This window comes from Capricornis sumatraensis, chromosome 9 (assembly GCF_032405125.1).
Source record: "Capricornis sumatraensis isolate serow.1 chromosome 9, serow.2, whole genome shotgun sequence".
In the NCBI taxonomy this organism is placed as follows: Eukaryota; Metazoa; Chordata; class Mammalia; order Artiodactyla; family Bovidae; genus Capricornis; species Capricornis sumatraensis.
Genome location: NC_091077.1, coordinates 13,439,780 through 13,460,251, shown reverse-complemented (window position 1 = coordinate 13,460,251; position 20,472 = coordinate 13,439,780). Strand labels below are relative to the sequence as shown.

At 45.0% G+C, this 20,472-nt stretch overlaps 2 protein-coding genes across 2 annotated transcripts in view; both read left to right on the top strand.

Annotated features, from left to right (window-relative positions):
• The window catches only part of LOC138085677 (zinc finger protein 160-like), a 406,927-nt gene that overhangs the window by 339,762 nt on the left and 46,693 nt on the right, over window positions 1-20,472 (top strand). The window lies entirely within an intron of this gene.
• MUC16 (mucin 16, cell surface associated) overlaps window positions 1-20,472 on the top strand; it is a 99,152-nt gene that overhangs the window by 76,342 nt on the left and 2,338 nt on the right. Inside the window, exons 47-60 of the mRNA XM_068979947.1 lie at window positions 2,480-2,652; window positions 4,502-4,537; window positions 5,485-5,550; window positions 6,693-6,814; window positions 6,915-6,982; window positions 7,142-7,314; window positions 9,415-9,545; window positions 10,264-10,331; window positions 11,350-11,498; window positions 14,278-14,441; window positions 15,362-15,429; window positions 16,889-17,055; window positions 19,471-19,512; window positions 19,750-19,829. Of these exons, the coding sequence (XP_068836048.1) occupies window positions 2,480-2,652; window positions 4,502-4,537; window positions 5,485-5,550; window positions 6,693-6,814; window positions 6,915-6,982; window positions 7,142-7,314; window positions 9,415-9,545; window positions 10,264-10,331; window positions 11,350-11,498; window positions 14,278-14,441; window positions 15,362-15,429; window positions 16,889-17,055; window positions 19,471-19,512; window positions 19,750-19,829 (1,507 nt within the window). The remainder of the gene's footprint in view (window positions 1-2,479; window positions 2,653-4,501; window positions 4,538-5,484; window positions 5,551-6,692; window positions 6,815-6,914; window positions 6,983-7,141; window positions 7,315-9,414; window positions 9,546-10,263; window positions 10,332-11,349; window positions 11,499-14,277; window positions 14,442-15,361; window positions 15,430-16,888; window positions 17,056-19,470; window positions 19,513-19,749; window positions 19,830-20,472) is intronic.

Here is a 20,472-nt window from a genome sequence, read left to right as displayed (position 1 = left end):
CAGGCAGTAGACCTGCCCACATCTAGTCAATAAAACGGATACCTAGTAGCAGAATAAATATCTAAGTAAAGTGATTTCAAAGGCAGTGAGAGCGTAAAGAAATAGAAATGGGAGGACAGTTTTCCAGGTGGCTCAGTGGTAAAGAGTCCTCCTGCCAAGCAGGAGACACAGGTTCAATCCCTGGGTTGGGAAGACCCCCTGAAGCAGGAAATGGCAACCCACTCCAGTATTCTTGCCCGGAAAATCCCATGGACAGAGGAGTCTGGCAGGCTGCAATCCATAGGGTCGTGAAGAGTCAGACACAACTAAAGAGACTTAGCACACACGCACACACATGAATTTATACTGTCCTTTCAAGGAAGATGAATGTTTTCTTTCCTTTCTTCCTTTTGTGTGTCATTTTATTTTCATCTTTTCTAGTTTTATTGAGTTGTAATTGACATATAACATCGTATTATTAATAGTTTAAAGTGTACAACACAATGACTTGATATATTTGTATATTGTAAAATAATTATTACCACAATACATTTAGTTAACACCCACCAACACATAATTACATTTTTTTCTTGTCATGGGAACATTTTTGTAGCATGTCTTTCTTTAGCACTAGACACCTAGTTCTTCTCACCATTTGTGGAGGTGTAAATGCCACTGCAGGCATGCATTTAAAAAAAAAAGTTTGTTTTTAATTGAAGGATAATTACTTTACAATATTGCATTGCTTTCTGCCATACATCAACATGAATCAGCCATACATAGGTACACATATACCTATGTCTACATGCATAGGTATAGGTATACCTATGTCTACATGCATAGGTATAGGTATACATATGTATATAGGCATACATATGTCCCTTCTAGGTAGTCACAGAGCACTGGTTTGAGCTCCCTGAGTCATGCAGCAAGTTTCCACCGGCTATCTGTTTTACCTATTGTAATGCGTATGTTTCCACGCTACTCTTGCCAGTCATCCCACCCTCTCCTTCCCACCCTGTGCCCACCGGTCTGCTATCTCTGTCTGCATCTCCATTGCTGCCCTGCAAGTAGGTTCATCAGTACCATCTCTCTCGATTCCACGTATACATGCGTGCATTTTTGAAGTGCTGGTTTTGCAAGAACCTTTTTTAGGGTCTATTGTATCACATTTTGTAGGATTGGTCTCATCAAAGATCAAGGGATTCAGGGGCTAAACAACTCTAAACCCTTCTAATCTCTCCCTACCATGCTGCTGCTAAGTCGCTTCAGTTGTGTCCGACTCTGTGCGACCCCATAGATGGCAGCCCACCAGGCTCTGCCGTCCTTGGGATTCTCCATAGAGTTCCTATTAAATGAATATCTACCATATGTCAAATTGATTTTTTTAATTGTAAAATACACATCACATGAAACTTACATCTGAATGATTTTTAAGTGTATAGTTCAGTTATTGTTGTTTAGTTGATAAGTCATGTCCAACTCTTTTGCGACCCCATGGACTGCAGCCCACCAGGTTCCTTTGCCCATGGGATTTCCTAGGCAGGAATACTGGAGTGGGTTGCCATTTCCTTCTCCAGAGGATCTTCCCAAACCAGGGATTGAACCTGCATCTCCTGCATTGACAGGTGGATTCGTAACCGCTCAGCCACCAGGGAAGGCCACATAGCTCAGTGCTGTTACGTACATTCACATTGCTGTGCGACCAGGCTCCAGAACTCACAAAACTGAAATTATGCCCATTAAACATTAAACAACAGTGCCTCATTTCCATCTACCCCTAAATGTTGACAACCACCATTCTACTTTCTTTCTCTATGAACTTGACAACTCTGGGTGCCTCATAGAAGTGTACATTATACAGTATTTGTGTGTGTGTGACTGGCTTAATTCATTTAACATAATGTTCTCAATGTCCATCTGTGCTGCAGCCTTTGCCATAATTTCCTTCTTTTTTTAAGGCCAAATAACATCCCCCTGGATGGATGAACTACATTTTAAAATCCATTCAGCAGTACTTGGGTTTTTACACAGAGCAGGCAGTGTGCTAGGTACAGGGGGGTTCCATATGACAAAATTGAACTAGGCTGTCCTATTCCCTGACCTCATGGAGGTCACCATCTGGAGGGAAGAGGGACAAATAACATATGCTCACATAGAAGATAACCAGGGTTGTGACTCGACAAGCATGGGATATTGTGGGAACCTGAATGGAACCTGACCCAGTCTGGGAGACTTCTTGGAGGAGGAGGATGAAGTATGTAAGTGGCAACCTGAAGGATGATCAGGAAATTACCTAAGTAAAGAAAGAAGGGGAGAAACTTACAGGCAGAAGTGACTGCATGTGCAAAGATCCTAGGGTGAGAGAGTACGACTAGGTGAAGAAACTAAGAATGGTTCAATAAGGCTGGAACACAGGAAGTGAGGTGTATGTGGTGACCACAGGTAAAGAAGTGCCAAGTGGACTGCATCTCCCAAAGGTCAACCTCTCCTTCCGCAGGTCTGTGAAAAATGGTGCCAAGACACGTGTGAACATCCTCTGCACCTACCGGCAGTCCCCCAGTGGCCCCGGTCTGCTGGCCAAGCAGGTGTTCCATGAGCTGAGCAGACAGACCCACGGCATCACCCGGCTGGGTCCCTATTCTCTGGACAAGGACAGTCTCTACCTCAGTGGTGAGTGGTTCTCAGCCCACCTCACTGGGTCCACACCCTAACTCCAGAAGAGTCTCTATTAGCTAGCCAGTTCTCCAGGGGAAACCTTGAGACAGACTCTGGTGTGAATCTTGACTCCACACTGAACTCACACTGCCACCCTGCAAAGCTGGTCCTTGAGCAAACCCATTTTAGAGACAAAGAAACCGAGGTTCTGAAAGATTATGTAATTTGCCCAAGTGGGTGTGGCTTGAGAGTGGCAGAGTCAGGGTACAAGACTGTTTTCAGGATCCAACATTGTGCTCCATTCTATGCATTTAACTCATAGAAGAATCTTTCTAGGGACTTCCCTGGCAGTCCAGTGGTTAAGACTCCATGCATCCAATCCAGAGGGTATGGGTTCCATCCCTGGTCAGGGAACTAAGATCCCACATGCTGAGGGGCATGGCCACAAAAAAAAAAAAAAAATCTTTCTAGGGGAGACTTAGGGAAAGAATAGCTCATATCTGTCTCCTTTCCCCCACTTCTCACTTTCTTTTTTAATATACCCTGCTTAAATAAGGTCAATTCCAGGAATACAAAGATGGTTCAACATATATAAATCAATCAATGTAATGCAATATACCAACAAAGGAAGGATAAAAATCACATGACCAATTCATGATCGTACATACAGAAAAGGCACTCAACAAAAGTCAATGCCCATTCACAACTGAAGCGCCCCCATCAAAGGTGGTACAGAGGGAACACATCCCAACACAACAAACTCATCTACGACTAACCCATAGCCAACATCACACTCAATGGTGAAGAGCTGAAAGCCCTTCCCCCAATACCAGAAGCAAGGCAAGGATGCCTACGCTCTCCACCTGTACCCAACATAGCATTGGAATTCCTGGCCACAGCAATCAGACAAGAAAAAGAAACAGAAGACACACAAACCAGCAAGGAAGAAGCAAAACCATCACTACTCACAAATGACCTGGCATCTAATTCTAAATTCTACGTCAGTTTGGGGTAATTTTTTTAAAGTCATTGACCTCCTTTATTTCTTCCTTTTATTTAGTGATTTAAAACATCATTATCTTATTTAGATGTGTAACTGAAATGATTAAAAATTTTGCTTATTTTTTTTATATATACATATGCCCACTTTTAAAAAAATTCTTTTCCCATATAGACCATTCCAGAGTATTGAGTAGAGTTTCCTGTGTCCCACTCCTCACTTTTGACCAGGATGGGCCTCTCTCTTGGATGGGGCCTCTAGCCAGGAAGGAAGGCAGGCACTCTGAACATCTAGGAGGTCCAAGCTTCAGACACACTGGGAATGAGCGTCAAATCCAGAAAGAAACAGCATTTGAAAGGGTGACCCTTAAGGGGGTCCCTGATGGTCAGTGCATAGCTGTGATGAAGTTGACTGAAATTATACTCTGGTTCCCTTGTCTGTCCCCCACCTGGGAATAGAGTTTGACAGCTCACACTTTCTTATCACCATTGCGCCATCAGGTAGGCAGGGAGACATCCTGGTCCTTTATGATGCCCATTTTATTCTTTTCTTTTTGGCTGTACGGTGCAGTATGTGGGATCTTGGTTCCCCAACCAGGAATCAAACCAGCACCCCCTGCATTGGAAGCATGGAGTCTTAATCATTGGACCACCAGGGAAGTCCTACAATTAATTTCTAATCCAAAGGTCAGGAAAGCTTTAATTGTGGAAATGACATGTGAGTCTGATCCTAGACGATGCATAGATACTCACCTGGTACAGAAGGAATGGCATCCAGAAAGGAACCCCACGTGGACAAAGGCAGGGAGGGCTATCTGGGCTTGTTCCTCCACCTCCCCTTAACGTGTGGCCTTTTTGCTTCCAGGTTATAATGAACGTGGGCCAGATGAGCCTCCTACAAGTAGGTATCTTTTCATCCACTGTCCATTTCAGCCTCCAGTGGTCTTGAGCCTAACTTTTCTTCTCATTGACAAAAGGAGCTTGCCTCAAACTCAGGTTGCATCTCTTGAATGTGGACAAAGTGTCAGTGGGAGAAAGGATGATGAGTCCTTGGTCTCTTTTGGGGACCCACAGCCATGGTATTGGCATTCTGAATTTTCCACACCCTTCTGGGTTAGAGGAAGAAATTTGAACGAGCATTCCCTACAGTAATAAGGATTGAGGTCATATAATGACCTTGTAGTCTCTGCCTCCTGATAACGAAATCTTTTATAGGAGAGGCAGAAGGGGTCATAGTGTCAAAGTGCAAGCTCTAGTGGCTACTCAGCGGTTTGGCCATATTTGTCCATTCACACTTGTAATGATCACTTTACCTATCTTTTCACCAATCCTTCCTCTATCCTCCCAGTTATACCTGCTCTCGGACCTCTTCCTCCCTTCCCCCTTCCCTCCCTTTCTTCCTTCCATCCATCCACCCATCTATCCATTCATCCATCCAACCATCCTCCTGCCTATACACCTGTTTTTCCTTCTTTCCTTCTGCACTTCCATCTATCTCTCAACTTTTCTTCCTTGTGTTTATCCTTCTCTCCTCTTTGATCGTCCTTTTGTCCATTCTTCTTCTGATCCATCCAGGTATCCCATCTGTCTGTCCATATTTCTGCCCTTCCATCTGTCTGTCCTCTTTGTTCAGTCTCTCTCTTGTTTACCCACTCTCTTGGGTTCATTTCACTCACAGGTTTGTTCATCCCTCTACTTACACAATGATTCCTTTGCTCTCACTCCTTAATGGTAGATCTATGAATGGTTGTCCTTGGACAGCCACTTATACAGCCCAGGTGAGCCTGGGGGCCTTCTCCAGGTCTGGGGATGGGCTGTGTTCCTCCCTAATACCTCCCCTTTCCACAGCTCCCGCACCAGCTACCACGTTCCTTCCCGCTTCACCACCACCTGTGCAACCGGAATCCACCACAGGTATCGGAGGCCCCTTTCCCTTCCCAAGAGAAGCTCTCCAGCCCCACACATCCACCAGCCAATTGTAACACAGAATCTGGGAGGCCAGGGTGTGCAGTTCTGGCTTTAGGGCCATTACGCTTATCTCAAAGATTATACCAACAATTCAATCTGATGCTGGCCCTCATGGAGCCCCCACTCTTGTGAGACTAACAGACTATTATAATGTATGTCTTGGGGAAAGGCCCCTGGCACCATTTAGAAGGGAAAGGCTTTCTGGAGAAACTTTCATATGACCTGAGTCTTTAACTAAAAGTAAGAGCCATCCAGGCAAATAGGGAATGAGAATTTTCCTGGCTGGTGGGATTCCACGAGCAAAGATGTCAGTGGTCAAAAACAGCATAGCGTATGGGGAGAACTGGGAGGAATTTGGTTTGCATGAAGTTTAAAGCTTAAGCTGGAGTAGATGGATCCCTTAGTTGCCCAGTCACATCTGACTCTTTGTGACCCCCATGGACTGTAGCCACCAGGCTCCTCTGTCCATGGACTTCTCCAGGCAAGAATACTGGAGTGGGTAGCTATCCCTTCTCCAGAGGTTATTCCAGACTCAAGGACTGAACCTGGGTTTCCTGCATTTCAGGCAGATTCTTTACTGTCTGAGCCACCAGGGAAGCCCTGGTGTAGATGAAGCAAATGGACACATTAAGCTCAAAGGTTGGCAAGAACCAGATTAAGAAGGACTTTGAGTGCCAGATCAAAAAAGTTGAACTTATGCTGAAGGCCATAGAGAGGCACATGTGGTCCTAGAACAGTGGTGACAAGAGTCAGGTTTTTATTTAAGAAAATTTCTTCTAGTGTTCGGTGTAGAGAACATCCTTTAGTAAGGGCATCCAGTGAGGCTGCTGGGGTGTCAGTCCAGGTCAGAGAAGATAAGACCTGAGCTGCGACAGGGGTGGAGAGAGGGGATGTATGATGGAACTGTTCTGCAAGCACAGCTGGTATTAACTGGAGATGAGGGAGGAGGAGCTGAACAGATAACACTGGTTTTGACTTGGTGGGTGGTAGTGCTACTGGAAGACAACCAAATACAAAGAATATGGAACTCTGATGTGGTTCCAGGTCGGCCCTCAGTGATAACCATCTATCCCCCTCTCTTATTGCAGCTATGGGATACAACCTGAAGCCCCTCACACTTAACTTCACCATCTCCAACCTTCCATACTCATCAGACATGAGCAATGGCTCCGCGATGTTCAACTCCACCAGGATGATCCTGCATCACCTGGTGAGCTGCTGGTCCCAGCAACCACTGGTGGGATCACTCCCATGTATCCTCTGCCCCAGTGCCTTCCTTTCTGCTCATCATCTTTCTCCTACCTCCCCAGCTTGGATCCTTGTTCCAGAAGAGCAGCCTGGGCCCCTTCTACTCAGGTTGCAGACTGATCTCCCTCAAGTAAGACCTTTTCCTGAGTATTTGCCAGTAAAGACCACTTTTGGTGTCCACCCCTCTCTCAGTCTTCCCACTGACCTCTCACTTGCTTCTTCCTCTTCTGGGCCCCACGCCCAGAGGTTTCAAGACCTCTTTCTTGAGTTCCCACCTCCCTCTCCCTAGACCTGAGAAGGATGGTGCAGCCACCAGCGTGTATGTCATCTGCACCTACCACCCTGACCCCATGGGCCACAGGCTGAACATAGAGCAGCTTTACTGGGAGCTGAGCCAACTGACCCATGGTGTCACCCAGCTGGGCTTCTACACTCTGGTCAAGGACAGCCTCTTCATCAATGGTGAGTGTTTATGCTGAACTTGGATTAACAGCGATCACTACTTGTCTCTGTTCTATTTTATTTCCTCTTGAACAAGTCAGCCCAAGTTCTATCTGGGGAGGACCTTCCAAACCTCCATGAGATTGATCTTCCTTGTTAGTTCAGGAAAATAGCATGAAATTCTTTGACCAAATGAATGTCAATGAATTTTCATTCAGAACCAAAATGTCTAACCCATGGGATCTCTTGGGACTGAAGTTCAATGCAAGGTTCTTCCATGGCAGTGGTTCTTACCTGGGGGTGATTTCTGCCCCACTGAGAGATACTCAGCAGTGTCTGGAGACATTTTTGATTACCACAGTAAGGGAGGGTGCTCCTGGCATCTCGTGGATAAAGGCCAAGAATGTAACCAATATCCTTCAATGCACAGCAGGCCCTCACCACCAAGAATTATATAGCCTCAAATTTCAGTAGTTCTGAGGATGAGGAACCCTGCTGAACATGGTCCCATTGTTCCTAGCTGAGGACCAGACCAACACTTATCACATGCGTGCATGCTCAGTTGCTGCAGTCATGTCCGACTCTTTGCAACCCCATGGACTGCAGCCCGCCAGGCTCCTCTGTCCATGGGATTCTCCCAGCAAGAATACTGGAGTGGGTTGCCATGCCTTCCTCCAGGGGATCTTCCAGACCCAGGGATCGAACCCAGGGCTCTTATGCATTGGCAGGTGGGTTCTTTGACTAGCACCACCTGGGAGGCCCAACACTTATCACACTTCACAGCAATTAATTAATGGTCCAACTCTACAGAATTAGTGTTTGTTTAACATGGCACTGGATCCTGTTCTTAATAGGTTGATACACTGTAATACACAATGAATCAGTGAACAAACGAAAGTTGAGTATCTCAGTCCTAATATTTGGGGATCCATTGCAATTCACATTCATTCATTCAACAGACTCATATGTGTGACCATTCTGTACCAAACCATATTCTGGGCATAGAGATAGAATACACACAGTTTTATTCCTGAAAAAGTCATAATCAAGGGAATTAAAGATTACTTAGGGACACAAGTAAGGTAAGTCAGAAAGACAAAGGCAAATACCATATGATATAACTTATATGTGAAATCTAAAATAGGACCCAAATGAAACTATGTATGAAACAGAAACAGACTCACAGAGAACAGACTTATGGTTGCCAAGGGGGAGGGAATGGGGGAGAGATCCAGTGGGAGTTTGGTTAGCAGATGCAAACTATGGTATATAGAATGGGTAAACGACAAGGTCCTAGTTTATACCCCAGGGAACCAAATTCAATATCCTGGGATAAACCATAATGGAAAAGAATGTGAAAGATAAATATATAACTGAATTACTGTGCTGTACAGTAGAAATTGGGCTTCCCTGGTGGCTCAGCAGTAAAGACTCTGCCTGCAATGCGGGAGACCTGGGTTCGAAGATCCTCTGGAGGAAGGCATGGCAACCCAGTATTCTTGCCTGGAGAATCCCATGGACAGAGGAGCCTGGTGGGCTACAGTTCACAGGGTCGCAAAAAGTCAGACACAACTGAGGTGACTGAGCACGCGCGCGTGCACAGTAGAAGTTAACACAATATTGTAAATCAGCTGCACTTCAATAAAATAAACTGGGGACACAGAAAAGGCAGAGACACTATTATTAACAGGGTGCCATGGGAGTGCACGGGCAGGGCAAGTCAAGGAGTGCTTCCTGGAGGAGGAGATTATGTGCCTGAAACTATACTAGGCATTGGACATGACAAGAACAAGACAGATGAGGGCCTGCTCTTATTGAGCTCCATCTCAGTGGGCTCCTGAAGTAGGAATAGGAGTTTTCCTGGAAAAGAGGAAGGTGGAAGAGCATTCCAGGAAGCAGGAACTGCATGAGCTCAAGCAGAAAAGCTCAGCTCAGGAGATTTCTTATAAAATTCCAATTTTCCTCCCCTATGGGGTGACTTTCCATTCATGAGCCCCTAAAGTCTCCAATATACAGACCTGATTTTGATTATGATGGTAGGTAGGGTGTCCCCTGGGCCACCATGTCTCTATGCTAAAAGCTGAGTCTTTGTCTGTCTTTTCTTCCTCTCTGTGGCTCCAGGCTATGCACCCCAGAGTTTATCTATCCAGAGGGAATACCAACTAAATTTCCACATCCTCAACGGGAATCTCAGCAACCCAGACCCCACATCATCAGAGTACATTGCCCTGCTGTGGGACATCAGTGACAAGGTAGGGGTCTTTCTCACCCCTCCGATCTCTCCTGACCCTGAATGCCCCTCTTATTCCTCAGTCTGACATGCATCTATTTTTCTAAGCTGTTCCACTTCCATTTTTATTATTATTATATTTTATTTTTGGTTGTGCTAGGTCTTCATTGCTGCACTCGGGCTTTCTCTAGTTGCAGCAAGCAGGGGTTACTCCTTGTCGTGGTGCGTGGGCTTTTCATTGCGGTGGCTTCTCTCGTTGTGGAGCACAGGCCCTCGGTGTACAGGCTTCAGTAGTTGTGGCTCCTGGGCTCCAGAGCATGGGTTCAGTAGTTGTGGTATAGTCTTAGCTGCTCTGCAGAATGTGGAATCTTCCCTAACCAGGGATCGAATCCATATCCCTTGCTTTGGCAGGTGGATTCTTATCCACTGACCCACCAGAAAAGTCCTGCCCTGCATCTGTTAAGTGATTGTTTCAACTCTTCCCTTTACCTACATGTTCTAGGTTATTTCAGATTCTGGAGTTGGTACCCTAGCTGCCTCCCCACTTTTCAGATGGGAAAATTGAGGCTCAGAAAAGGGAACATTGTGCCTAAGGGCGCATAGTGGAGTTAAGGGCAGAACCAGGATCAGAACTCAGGTCTTCCTTGCTTCAAGACCTATGTTTGTTCCTCTGGCTCCAGTGGCCCCCTCCAGCCCCAAGAGACCTCCCTCTCACCCAGCCTCCCTCCCCTTTATTCTAGGTCACCAAACTCTACAGAAGCAGCCAGCTACAAGACGTATTCCTCTCCTGCCTGGTCACCAACTTGACGTAAGTTGAGGAGACTGAAAGCATTGGCTGAGATGGCAGCTCAAGGCTCTGAGCACTGGCTGGCACACCCTTGGACTGGAAGTCATTGACATGGTGCCCATTCTTCCCCACATCCCTGACAACTTACCATCTCCTTCCATCTCCTTCCTTAGGTCTTTGGGGTACAGGAAAAGGGTTACCCTCATGGACCCACCATCTCCCTGCACCCACCTCCTTCTTGGGAAATACAACTTCTAGCTAAGAGTAATCTAATAACATTTATCATGGCCAGGCTTCCTGTTGAGTACTTTTATGCATGATCATCTAATTTCATTTGCTTAACATTCTCACCTGAGAGATACAGTATGTGCATCCCCCATGTTCACATGGGAAAACTGACGCATAGAAGTTGGGTTTGAACCCACATCTCTGAAGGATAAGTAGAGGCCTAGAATATCTATACTACAGAGAGGGAGGTTCATGGGACATGCTGCTGACTTTGAAAGTTAATCATTTCAGTTCTTTTGTCTTTAACATGGGGATAATTATAAAAATAGGCTTCCCTGGGGGCTCAGTGGTAAAGAATCCACCTGCCAATGCAAGAGACTTGAGTTTGATCTCTGGGTCAGGAAGAGCCCCTGGAGAAGGACATGGCAACCCACTCCAGTATTCTTGCCTGGAATATCCCACAGAGGAGCCTATTGGGCTGTAGTCCATGGGGTCTCAAAGAGTTGGACAGGACTTAGTGACTAAACAACAGATTATAATTATAGCTTCTACCAGAGTGATAGGGAAGGACTGTGGAAGTCACTTCTTAGAGGTCCACAATAGACATCCATTATTGTTACTGTTATTGCTTCTCTTCTTAACTCCTAGAAAGCTTTTCCCTTTTTGCTCAGGGTCTCTTCTCCTGCCTGGAGCAAGAAGGCAGTCAGATACTGCGGTGCTTACCCTTAAGTCTTTACCTCTACAAAGCAGGAACTCAGGACACACTGCTGGTGTTGGGTGCTGGCTGAGATCCCATGGTCTCTGTTCCCAGGTTGGATCCCATATCGGTCACCATCAAGACCCAGTTCTCCTCCAGAGTGGACTCCAGCAAGGTGAAGCAAGTATTTCTAGACAAGACCCTGAACGCCTCATCCCACTGGCTGGGTGCCACCTATCAGCTGACAGATGTGCACGTGACAGGTGGGACACAGAGTGGGGGGTATGGGGGAATATGTCCCCCCATAGAGTGAGGGACATAGAGTGCTGGAAAAGGTGTTTTTAAAAATTCTTTTGTTGTTGTTCAGTCGCTAAGTCATGTCCAACTGACTTTTTATGACCCCCTAAATGGCAGCATGCCAGGCTTCCCTATCCTTCACCATCTCCCGGAGTTTGCTCAAACTCACGTCCATTGAGTCAGTGATGCCATCCAACCATCTCATCCTCTGTTGCCCCCTTCTCCTCTTGCCCTCAGTCTTTCCCAGCATCAGGGTCTCTTCCAATGAGTTGGCTCTTCGCATCAGGTAGCCAAAGTATTGGAGCTTCAGCTTCAGCATCAGTTCTTCCAGTGAATATTCAGGGTTGATTTCCTTTAAGGTTGACTGGTTTGATTTCCTTGCTGTCCAGGGGACTCTCAAGAGTCTTCTCCAGCACCACAGTTCAAAAGCATCAATTCTTTGGTGCTCAGCCTTCTTTATGGTCCAGTTCTTCCATCTGTATATGACTGCTGTATATTCTTAGTCTTTTTAAAAATTTTATTTATTTTTGGCTGCAGTGGGTCTTCATTGCTGAGTGGGCTTTCTCTAGCTGCAGCAAGCAGGGGCTACTGTCTAGTGGCAGTATGCAGGCTTCTCATTGTGGTGGCTTCTCTTGTTGTGAAGCACATGCTCTAGGCACTTGGACTTCAGTAGTTGTAGCTGTCAGGCTCCAGAGCATGGGCTCAGTAGTTGAGATGTGTACGTGGGCTTAGTTGCCCCACAGCATGTGGGATCTTTCCAGACCAGGGGGGCCCTGCATCAGCAGGCAGAATCTTAACCACTGGACCATGAGGGAAGTCCAAAAGATGGTTTTGTGAAGGATAGGGCTTCTGGGTATGAGCGACATGGATAGAGGGTGCAGAGGAAAAAGGAGAGGCTTTCTGGAAGGCCATGCTGATGATTCATGGCAACATCACCCAACAGGAGACAGGAAGAGAAAATCCAGCAATTGCAACCAACAGAATGATTATTTTGCATGTCAGTTTTTCTAACCCAAAATGGGAAGGATCCTGGGTTTCCTTCTTAGGCTGCGGTTATGAGTCATACATCGGTTGTTTAGTCATTAAATGTATATGCCATGAAAATAAATAGGCACTGATGATACATTGTGATTGCTGCTATGACAGAGGAATTTCGAAAGTCTGTGGGAATTCCAAAGAAGGATTATACCGCTCTCTCTTGGAAAGTTTTCTAGAGGAAGTGATGAAGAAACAGATCTGAAAGAGAATAGGACTTAGCTGAAGGGAAGACATACGGAGTTGAGCCACATGTGTCTGTAACCTACAAGATAGAGCATGTCATTGAAGGAGGATATAAGGAGTTTGGTGTGGCTGGAGCATACACCTTGACATAAGATGGGTGACAACTGTGGCTAAAGATGTGGGCAGAGACTTTCCTGAGCACTGGAATGGTTTGGGGAGGAACATGGCACACTCATGGCACACTCAGAGTTCTACTTTAGAAAGCTCGTCCTCTGGTGATTGCCATCTACCAGGACAATGAGTGGGGAGAGGGAGAAAGACACATTAGGGACCTAGATCAGCAAAGATGATGGATGCCCACTGGAATGGTCAACATCTGCCAACTGCTCCAGAGAAAACTCCTCTTCCCCACAACCTAGTGAACTCTCACAATGCTTAGTGGACAGCTGGACAGGCAGACAGACAAATGGATTCAAGATGGACAGATGGTCTTCAGTAGCCAATTTTTAAAAAATTTTCCTTGAAGTGCAGGTGATTTACAATGTTGTGTTACCCTCTTCAATACAGTAAAACAATTCAGTTATACATATATATATATGGGTTTTCCATGTGGCTCAGTGATAAAGAATCTGCCTGCCAGTGCAGGAGACATGGCTTTGATCCCTAGGTTAAGAAGACCCTGGAGAAGAAAATGAAAACCCACTCCAATACTCCTGCCTGGGAAATCCCATGGACAGAGGAGCCTGGAAAGGCTGCAGTCCATGGTGTCGCAAAAGAATCGGACATGGCATAGTGATTAAACAAGACCATACACACATATGTATTTTCCTTTTTCATATTCTTTTCCATTAGAGTCTGTCACAGACAACTGAATATATTAATAGTTCCCTGTGGTATACAGTAGGACCTGTGGTTTATCCATTTTATATATAATAGCTTGCCTCTGCTAATCCCAAACTCCCATTCCCTCCCTCCTCTATCTCCTTCCCCCTTGGCAGCTACTAGTCTGTTTTCTATGTCTGTGAGTCTGGTTTTGTTTAATAGATATGTTGAAATATATCATATTTTAGATTCTGCATACAAGTACTATCATATGGTATTTGTCTTTCTTTTTCTGATTTATTTCACTTAGTATGATAATCTCTATGTCCATCCATGTTGCTGCAAATGTATTATTTCATTCTTTTTTTATTGTAGCCTACTTTTTGTGAGGAGGGCTGCCCTGGGTCTTCTTCATTGCACACACAGGCTTTCTCTAGTTGCAACATACTGGCTTCTCTTTTGCATCAAGTGGGCTTAGTTGCCCCACAGTATGTGAGATCTTAGTTCCCAGACTAGGGGTCAAATCCCCATCCCCTGCATTGCAAGGCAGATCTTTAACCACTGGGGGACCAGAGAAGTTCCTGTAACCCACTTTTAAAAACCCAGCTCAGTCCACAGTGCCAGGAATAAGTAGACTGACTCTAATGACTTCTTTGTTGAAAACTTCCCCTGATGGGAACTTTCACTTTCCTTTTATTCTAGAAGTGGAGCCATCAATTCATCTACCAACAGAGCAATCAACGATCAGTCCCAGTTTCCAGGAAGTCCAGCTAAATTTCACTGTCACCAACCTATTCTATTCTCAGGACATGAAGCAGCCAGCCACTCCCAAATACCAGAGAAACAAGAGAAATATTGAAGATGCGGTAAGAATGGGCTTCTGTGCCCACTCTGTTCCTCTGCAGAGACTGACCTATGAACACTGAAGAGTCAGAGGGTGACCTTTGTTTTTAGTGTGCACACTTACCTTTTTTTTTCAGTTTAGCATCTGGACATTTCTAAATTTTATTTATTTTTATTATTATTTTATTTTGGTGGTGCTGGGTCTTCGTTGCAGCACACAGACATCTGTAGTTGTGGCACATGGGCTCCAGAGTGCACGGGCTCAGTGGCTGCAGCCTGTGGGCTTTGTTGCCGTGCAGCATATGGGATCTTAGTTCCCCATCCAGGGATCAAAACTGTATCCCCTGCATTGGAAGGCAGTTCTTAACCACTGGACCACCAGGGGAAGTCCCCTGGACATTTTTTTTAATTGAAGTATAATTGATTTACAATACTGGGTTAGTTCCAGATGTACAACATAGCAATTCATATGTATATATATATATCCTTCTTCAGATTATCTTCAATTGTAGGTTATTATAAAATATTATGTATAGTTCCCTGTGCTATGCAGTAGATCTTTGTTGGTTATCCAGAAGATGACTTCTTTTTTTAATAGTTCATAAATAGTTGCATTTTACAAATGAAGAGACAGCCATTGAAGGGTTCAATTACTAGCCCAAGTAATATCCTGGAACTGGACATGCTTTGGTGTACATACCTGGGCTGGTTTTTCTTTTCTTTGTTGTTTTCTTGGTTGCACTGTGCAGCATGCAGGGTCTTCGTTCCCTGCCCAGGGATGGAACCCATGCCCTCTGCAGTGGGAGCAGGGATTCTTTACCATTTGACCGACAGGAAAATAAATAAATAAATAAATGGGGCAGTGTACTCATTGGCTAATTGGCATTCTCCAGTGCCACAGAGTCATGGATTCTGACCTAGGAAATGTTGCCCTACCTTTCAGCTCAACCAGCTCTTCCGAAACAGCAGCATCAAGACTCATTTTTCTGACTGTGAAGTTTCAGCATTCAGGTGAGTTCCAGCTCAGGACCTGATCACTTTGGAGACTCGCACTGTCCTTTAGAAGTGTCCCCACTGCTGTAGTCTTTCAGTTCCTAGCTGTTATGGAAGAGAGCCCTAGGAACATAGAGCTGTTACCTAAACACTGGGGCTTCCCCGGTGGCTCAGTGGTCAAGAATCTGCCTACCAATGCTGGAGCTGTAGGAGACACCCGTTCGATCTCTGGAGGAGCAAATGGCAACCCACTCCAGTATTCTTGCCTGGGAAATCCCATGGGCAGAGGAGCCTGGCGGGCTGCAGTCCATGGTGTTGCAGAGTTGGACATGACTGAGCGACTAATGCTTTCAGTTTTCTGCCGCATAACAATGCAAATCAGTCATAATTATACCTATATTCACCTCCCTCTTAAGAACACTGTTCTAATGAAAGAGATCAGTCACAAAAGACCACACAGCATGTGATTTCATTTACATACATTTCATATAAATGGAATGCCTATTGTCCAGAAGAGTAAATCCCCAGAGGGAGAAAGGAAATTGTTTGCTAAGGGATGGGAGTGAGGGAAGAATGAGGAGGACCCATGCTAATGAGTCAACTGGTTCTAACCTTAGGGTTGTCACAGTTACTGAGTCCTTTGTGAGAGTGGAATGAGAACTGTGCAAGCTATAATACCATAACGTTGACTCCATTTACCAAGATACAAACATTTTTTTCTTACCTGAATGCTGCTTGGCTTGTTGCCAGCCTTTGGTTCATTTCCAGACTTCTGGAAAAGTTGATTTTGGCCATGTTTACCAGTATTCTCATTGTTTTTACAGATTTTCGGGAGTCCTTACTCTAGCATTTCAAAATGTTCTTGTTGTGCTTATTTCTTTATAAATTAATCCAATTAAATAAAATGAGACATTTAGTTTCTCACTTAACACTAGTCATGTTTCTTTTTGAGGCAAATTTGATTTCTTTCTTTCTGGTTTGCTTTCATAATGTGCAGATTAACCCTTTTTCTTAATATTTATAATTTGACTGTCCATGGAATTCTCCAGGCAAGAATACTGGAGTGGGTTGCCATTCCCTTCTCCAGGGGATCTTCCCAACCCAGGGGCTGAACCTGGGTCTCCCACATTGCAGGCAGATTCTTTACCATCTGAGCCACCGCCACGTCTTAATTGCAGCATGCAGAATCTGTTTTAGTTGTGGCATGCAGACTCTGAGTTGTGGCATATGGGATCTGATTCCCTGACCTGGGATTGAACTCAGGCCCCCTGCATTGGGAGCACAGAGTCTTAGCCACTGGACCACCAGGGAAGTCCCACAGTAGCCATATTTTAAGTGCTCGGTAACAAGGGGCAAATAATGACTGCACTGGATCCTGCAGACACAAATGTTTACATCATTGCAGAAAGTTCTCCTGGACAGGGCCAGCAGAGAACCTAGAATTGAGGTAGAACTCCATATACTGGTATCTTTCCAGGTCTGTCCCTCCAAGCAACCACACTGGGGTTAACGCTCAGTGTAACTTCGCATTTTTGGCTCGGAGTCTGAACCGAGTTGTCATCTATGAGGAATTCCTGCGTCTGACCAAGAATGGCACTCAGCTGCAGAATTTCACCCTGGACAGGAACAGTCTCCTTGTGGATGGTAAGACTCCCCGATCATTGGGGCAGGAGTGAGGGCTTCCAACTTCCTCACATGGGGGCTTTCCTGGGAGTCTGGAGACCTGAGGATGAGTCAGCATTGAACTTTCGCAGGCTGGCAGAGGTGGCACAGTCTCCCAGACTTTACCCATCACTGAGGGAGAAGAAATGATACCCAGTGGGACACAGGAGACACTTGCCATCTCTCCTAGACAGCATAATGCAGTAGAAATTCTTAATGATGGAAATGTCCTATATCTGTACTGCCCAGAGCATACATCACATAAGACTCCTGAGTATATTTGAAGTATGATTGTTGTGACTGAGGACTTCCCTGATAACTCAGTTGGTAAAGAATCTGCCTGCAACACAGAAGACCCTGTTTGATTCCCGGGTCGGGAAGATCTGCTGGAGAAGGGGTAGGGTAGACTACCTACTCCAGGATTCTTGAACTTCCCTGGTGGCTCAGCTGGTAAAGAGTCCGCCCGCAATGCGGGGGACCTGGGTTGGGAAGATCCCTTGGAGAAGGAAAAGGCTACCTCCTCCCATATTCTGGCCTGGAGAATTCCATGGACTATATAGACCATGGACTCAAAGAGTCAGACACGACTGAGCAACTTTCACTTTCACTTATTGTGACTGGCTTTTATGGTTTTAATAGTACAGAGTACCAGATTTTTTAAAACTTTACATCATTAAAATTAATTTTAATTTAAAATGGTACTTGTCGCTGCTTATATCACACAGCACATCTTAAGAATTTGCCTGGGGAGGAGAGATGGGAAGGAAGACCCAAGAGGGAGGGGGCCGTATACATATATTTATGGTTGATTTATTTCGTTGTGAGGCAGACACTAGTACAACATTGTAAAGCAATTTTACTCCAATTAAAAAGAATACTTCAATTAAAATCAGAAATAAATAAAATTAAAAAGAAAAAAGATTTTGGCTAGAGAGAGGTGGTACAAGCAAGGGGGGCCTACAACCTTCCCCTAGTCAGTGCCAATCACTTCTCATATAGTTTATGTTGCAGTTGGAAATAACAAGAATAGGCAGTTGAAAACAATGAATTATTTGATGTGAACCAATCCACACTTAGGAGTGGTAATCAGAAGGCTTCCTAGAGGAAATTACAGTCTAGGTGAATCCTGAAAAATAAGCATTTTTTAAAAAATCCAGTAAAGGGAAAAGGGAGTGAATGTGTTCACAGGCAGAGGGCTTTTGAGCAGGAATTTATAAATTTAGAGAGATCCCATGGTCTTGTCAACTCCTATGACCCATTCTCCCCTCCACTAGCATAAGATAGTTCACTCCATCACCAGTCATCCATCCATTCCCAGAGTATGATTTGAAGTATCACACTCTTGTAGTGTGATTGTGGCTTTGTTATTATGTAGTAAGTATCCTCATTTTCCAGTGATGCAAACTAAAATGGGGTGAAACATTATGTCTACATGACTTTAATATTTCAGTAGAATTATGGAGAAGGCAATGGCACCCCACTCCAGTACTCTTGCCTGGAAAATCCCATGGACAGAGGAGCCTGGTGTGCTGCAGTCCATGGGGTCACTGAGAGTTGGACACGACTCAGTGACTTCACTTTCACTTTTCACTTTCATGCATGGAGAAGGAAATGGCAACCCACTCCAGTGTTCTTGCCTGGAGAATCCCAGGGACAACGGAGCCTGGTGGGCTGCCGTCTATGGGGTCGCACAGAGTCGGACACGACTGAAGCGACTTAGCAGCAGCAGCAGCAGCATGGGATGAAACAAGTGTGGCAGGTGTTAATAAGTTATACATACATGCATGCTTATTAAGTCATTTCAGTCATGTCCAACTCTGCGACTCTGTGGATTATAGCCCACCAGGCTCCTCTATCAGTGGGATTCTCCAGGCAAGAGTGGGTTGTCCTATCCCTCTCCAGGGGATCTTCCTGATGCAGGAATCGAACCCCCATCACTTCCATCTCCTGCATTGGCAGGCAGGTTCTTTACACTAGCGTCACCTGGGAAGCCAAATACCTATCCACTAGGTATGATATTGTTTGGTAGCTTAGTGGTAAAGAATCTGTCTGCCAATGGAAGAGACTCAGGTTCAATCCCTGGGTGGGGAAGATCCCCTGGAGAAGGAAATGGCAACCCACTCCAGTATTCTTGCCTAAAAAATCCCACGGACTGTAGCCCGCCAAGCTTCTCTGTCCATAGGAGCCTGGTGGGCTACAGTCCATGGTGTCACAAAGAGTCAGACACGACTTAGTGACTAAACAACAAATATTATTGTTTTAACTGGGTGACATAAATATTGTTACTTCTAGATGATGGATGTTTATGACGTGGTTCTATTTGTCTGTATATTTGAAAAGTTTTATTTAAAAAAGTAAAACACACTCACATGTATTCTCCATTTCATTCACTTTCAGGGTATTCTCGCAACAGAAATGATGTCATGACTGAGAATTCTGGTAAGCTTCAAAGATGCTGTAGCCCAGGGTGGAGAGGGAATATTCTGGTTCTCTGCCTCATTGAAAAGAGCCACATACCCAGGGCACTGGATGATGATGAAAGTTAGTTAACCCAAGCCTGGGACTTGGGCACAATCAGGGTCAGTGGGCAGGGGGGTGGGGGGGTGGGGGGCTGGGGGAAGCAGGGTCCCTGGAGGAATGATAGATGGTGTCTCACACAAGGACTTGTCTCCCCAGACCTCCCCTTCTGGGCCATCATCCTCATCTGCCTGGCAGGACTCCTGGTGCTCATCATGGGCCTGATCGGCTCTTTCCTGGTAAGCAAGGAGGTCTTGTCATCTCACTATCAGGTTGTAAGAGCTTTTTATGTATTATAAGGACATGTCCTCTGCGGGGATGTGTTTTGCAGATATTTTCTCCTGGTCTGTGAGGGGTTTGCCTTTTCCTTTTCTTAACAACATTTGTCACTGGGGAAATGTAAATGAAAGTTATAAACAAGATACCATTATGCATGAGAAGGGTTAAAATCAAAATGATGATAACAAGTGTCAGTGAAGACATGAAGCACCTGGAACTCTCCTATAGTGCTGGTGAAAAATAGCTTGGGTGCATCTTTAAAAGTTACATTGGGTGCTCTATGGTGACCTAAATGGGAAAGTGAAAGTGTTAGTTGCTTCAATCGTGTCCCACTCTTTGTGATCCCATAGACTGTAGCCCTGCCAAGCTCCTCTGTCCATGGAATTCTCCAGGCAAGAATGCTGGAGTGGGTTGCCATTCCCTTCTCCACTAAATGGGAAGGAAATCTAAAAGAGAGTGGATATATGTGTACATGTAGTTGATTCACTTTGCTACACGCCTGAAACTAACATAGCACTGTAGAGCAATTACAATAAAAATAAGTAAATGTCACATTGGCGTTAGTATCACACAGTATTACATATAGAATGGATAAAAACAAAA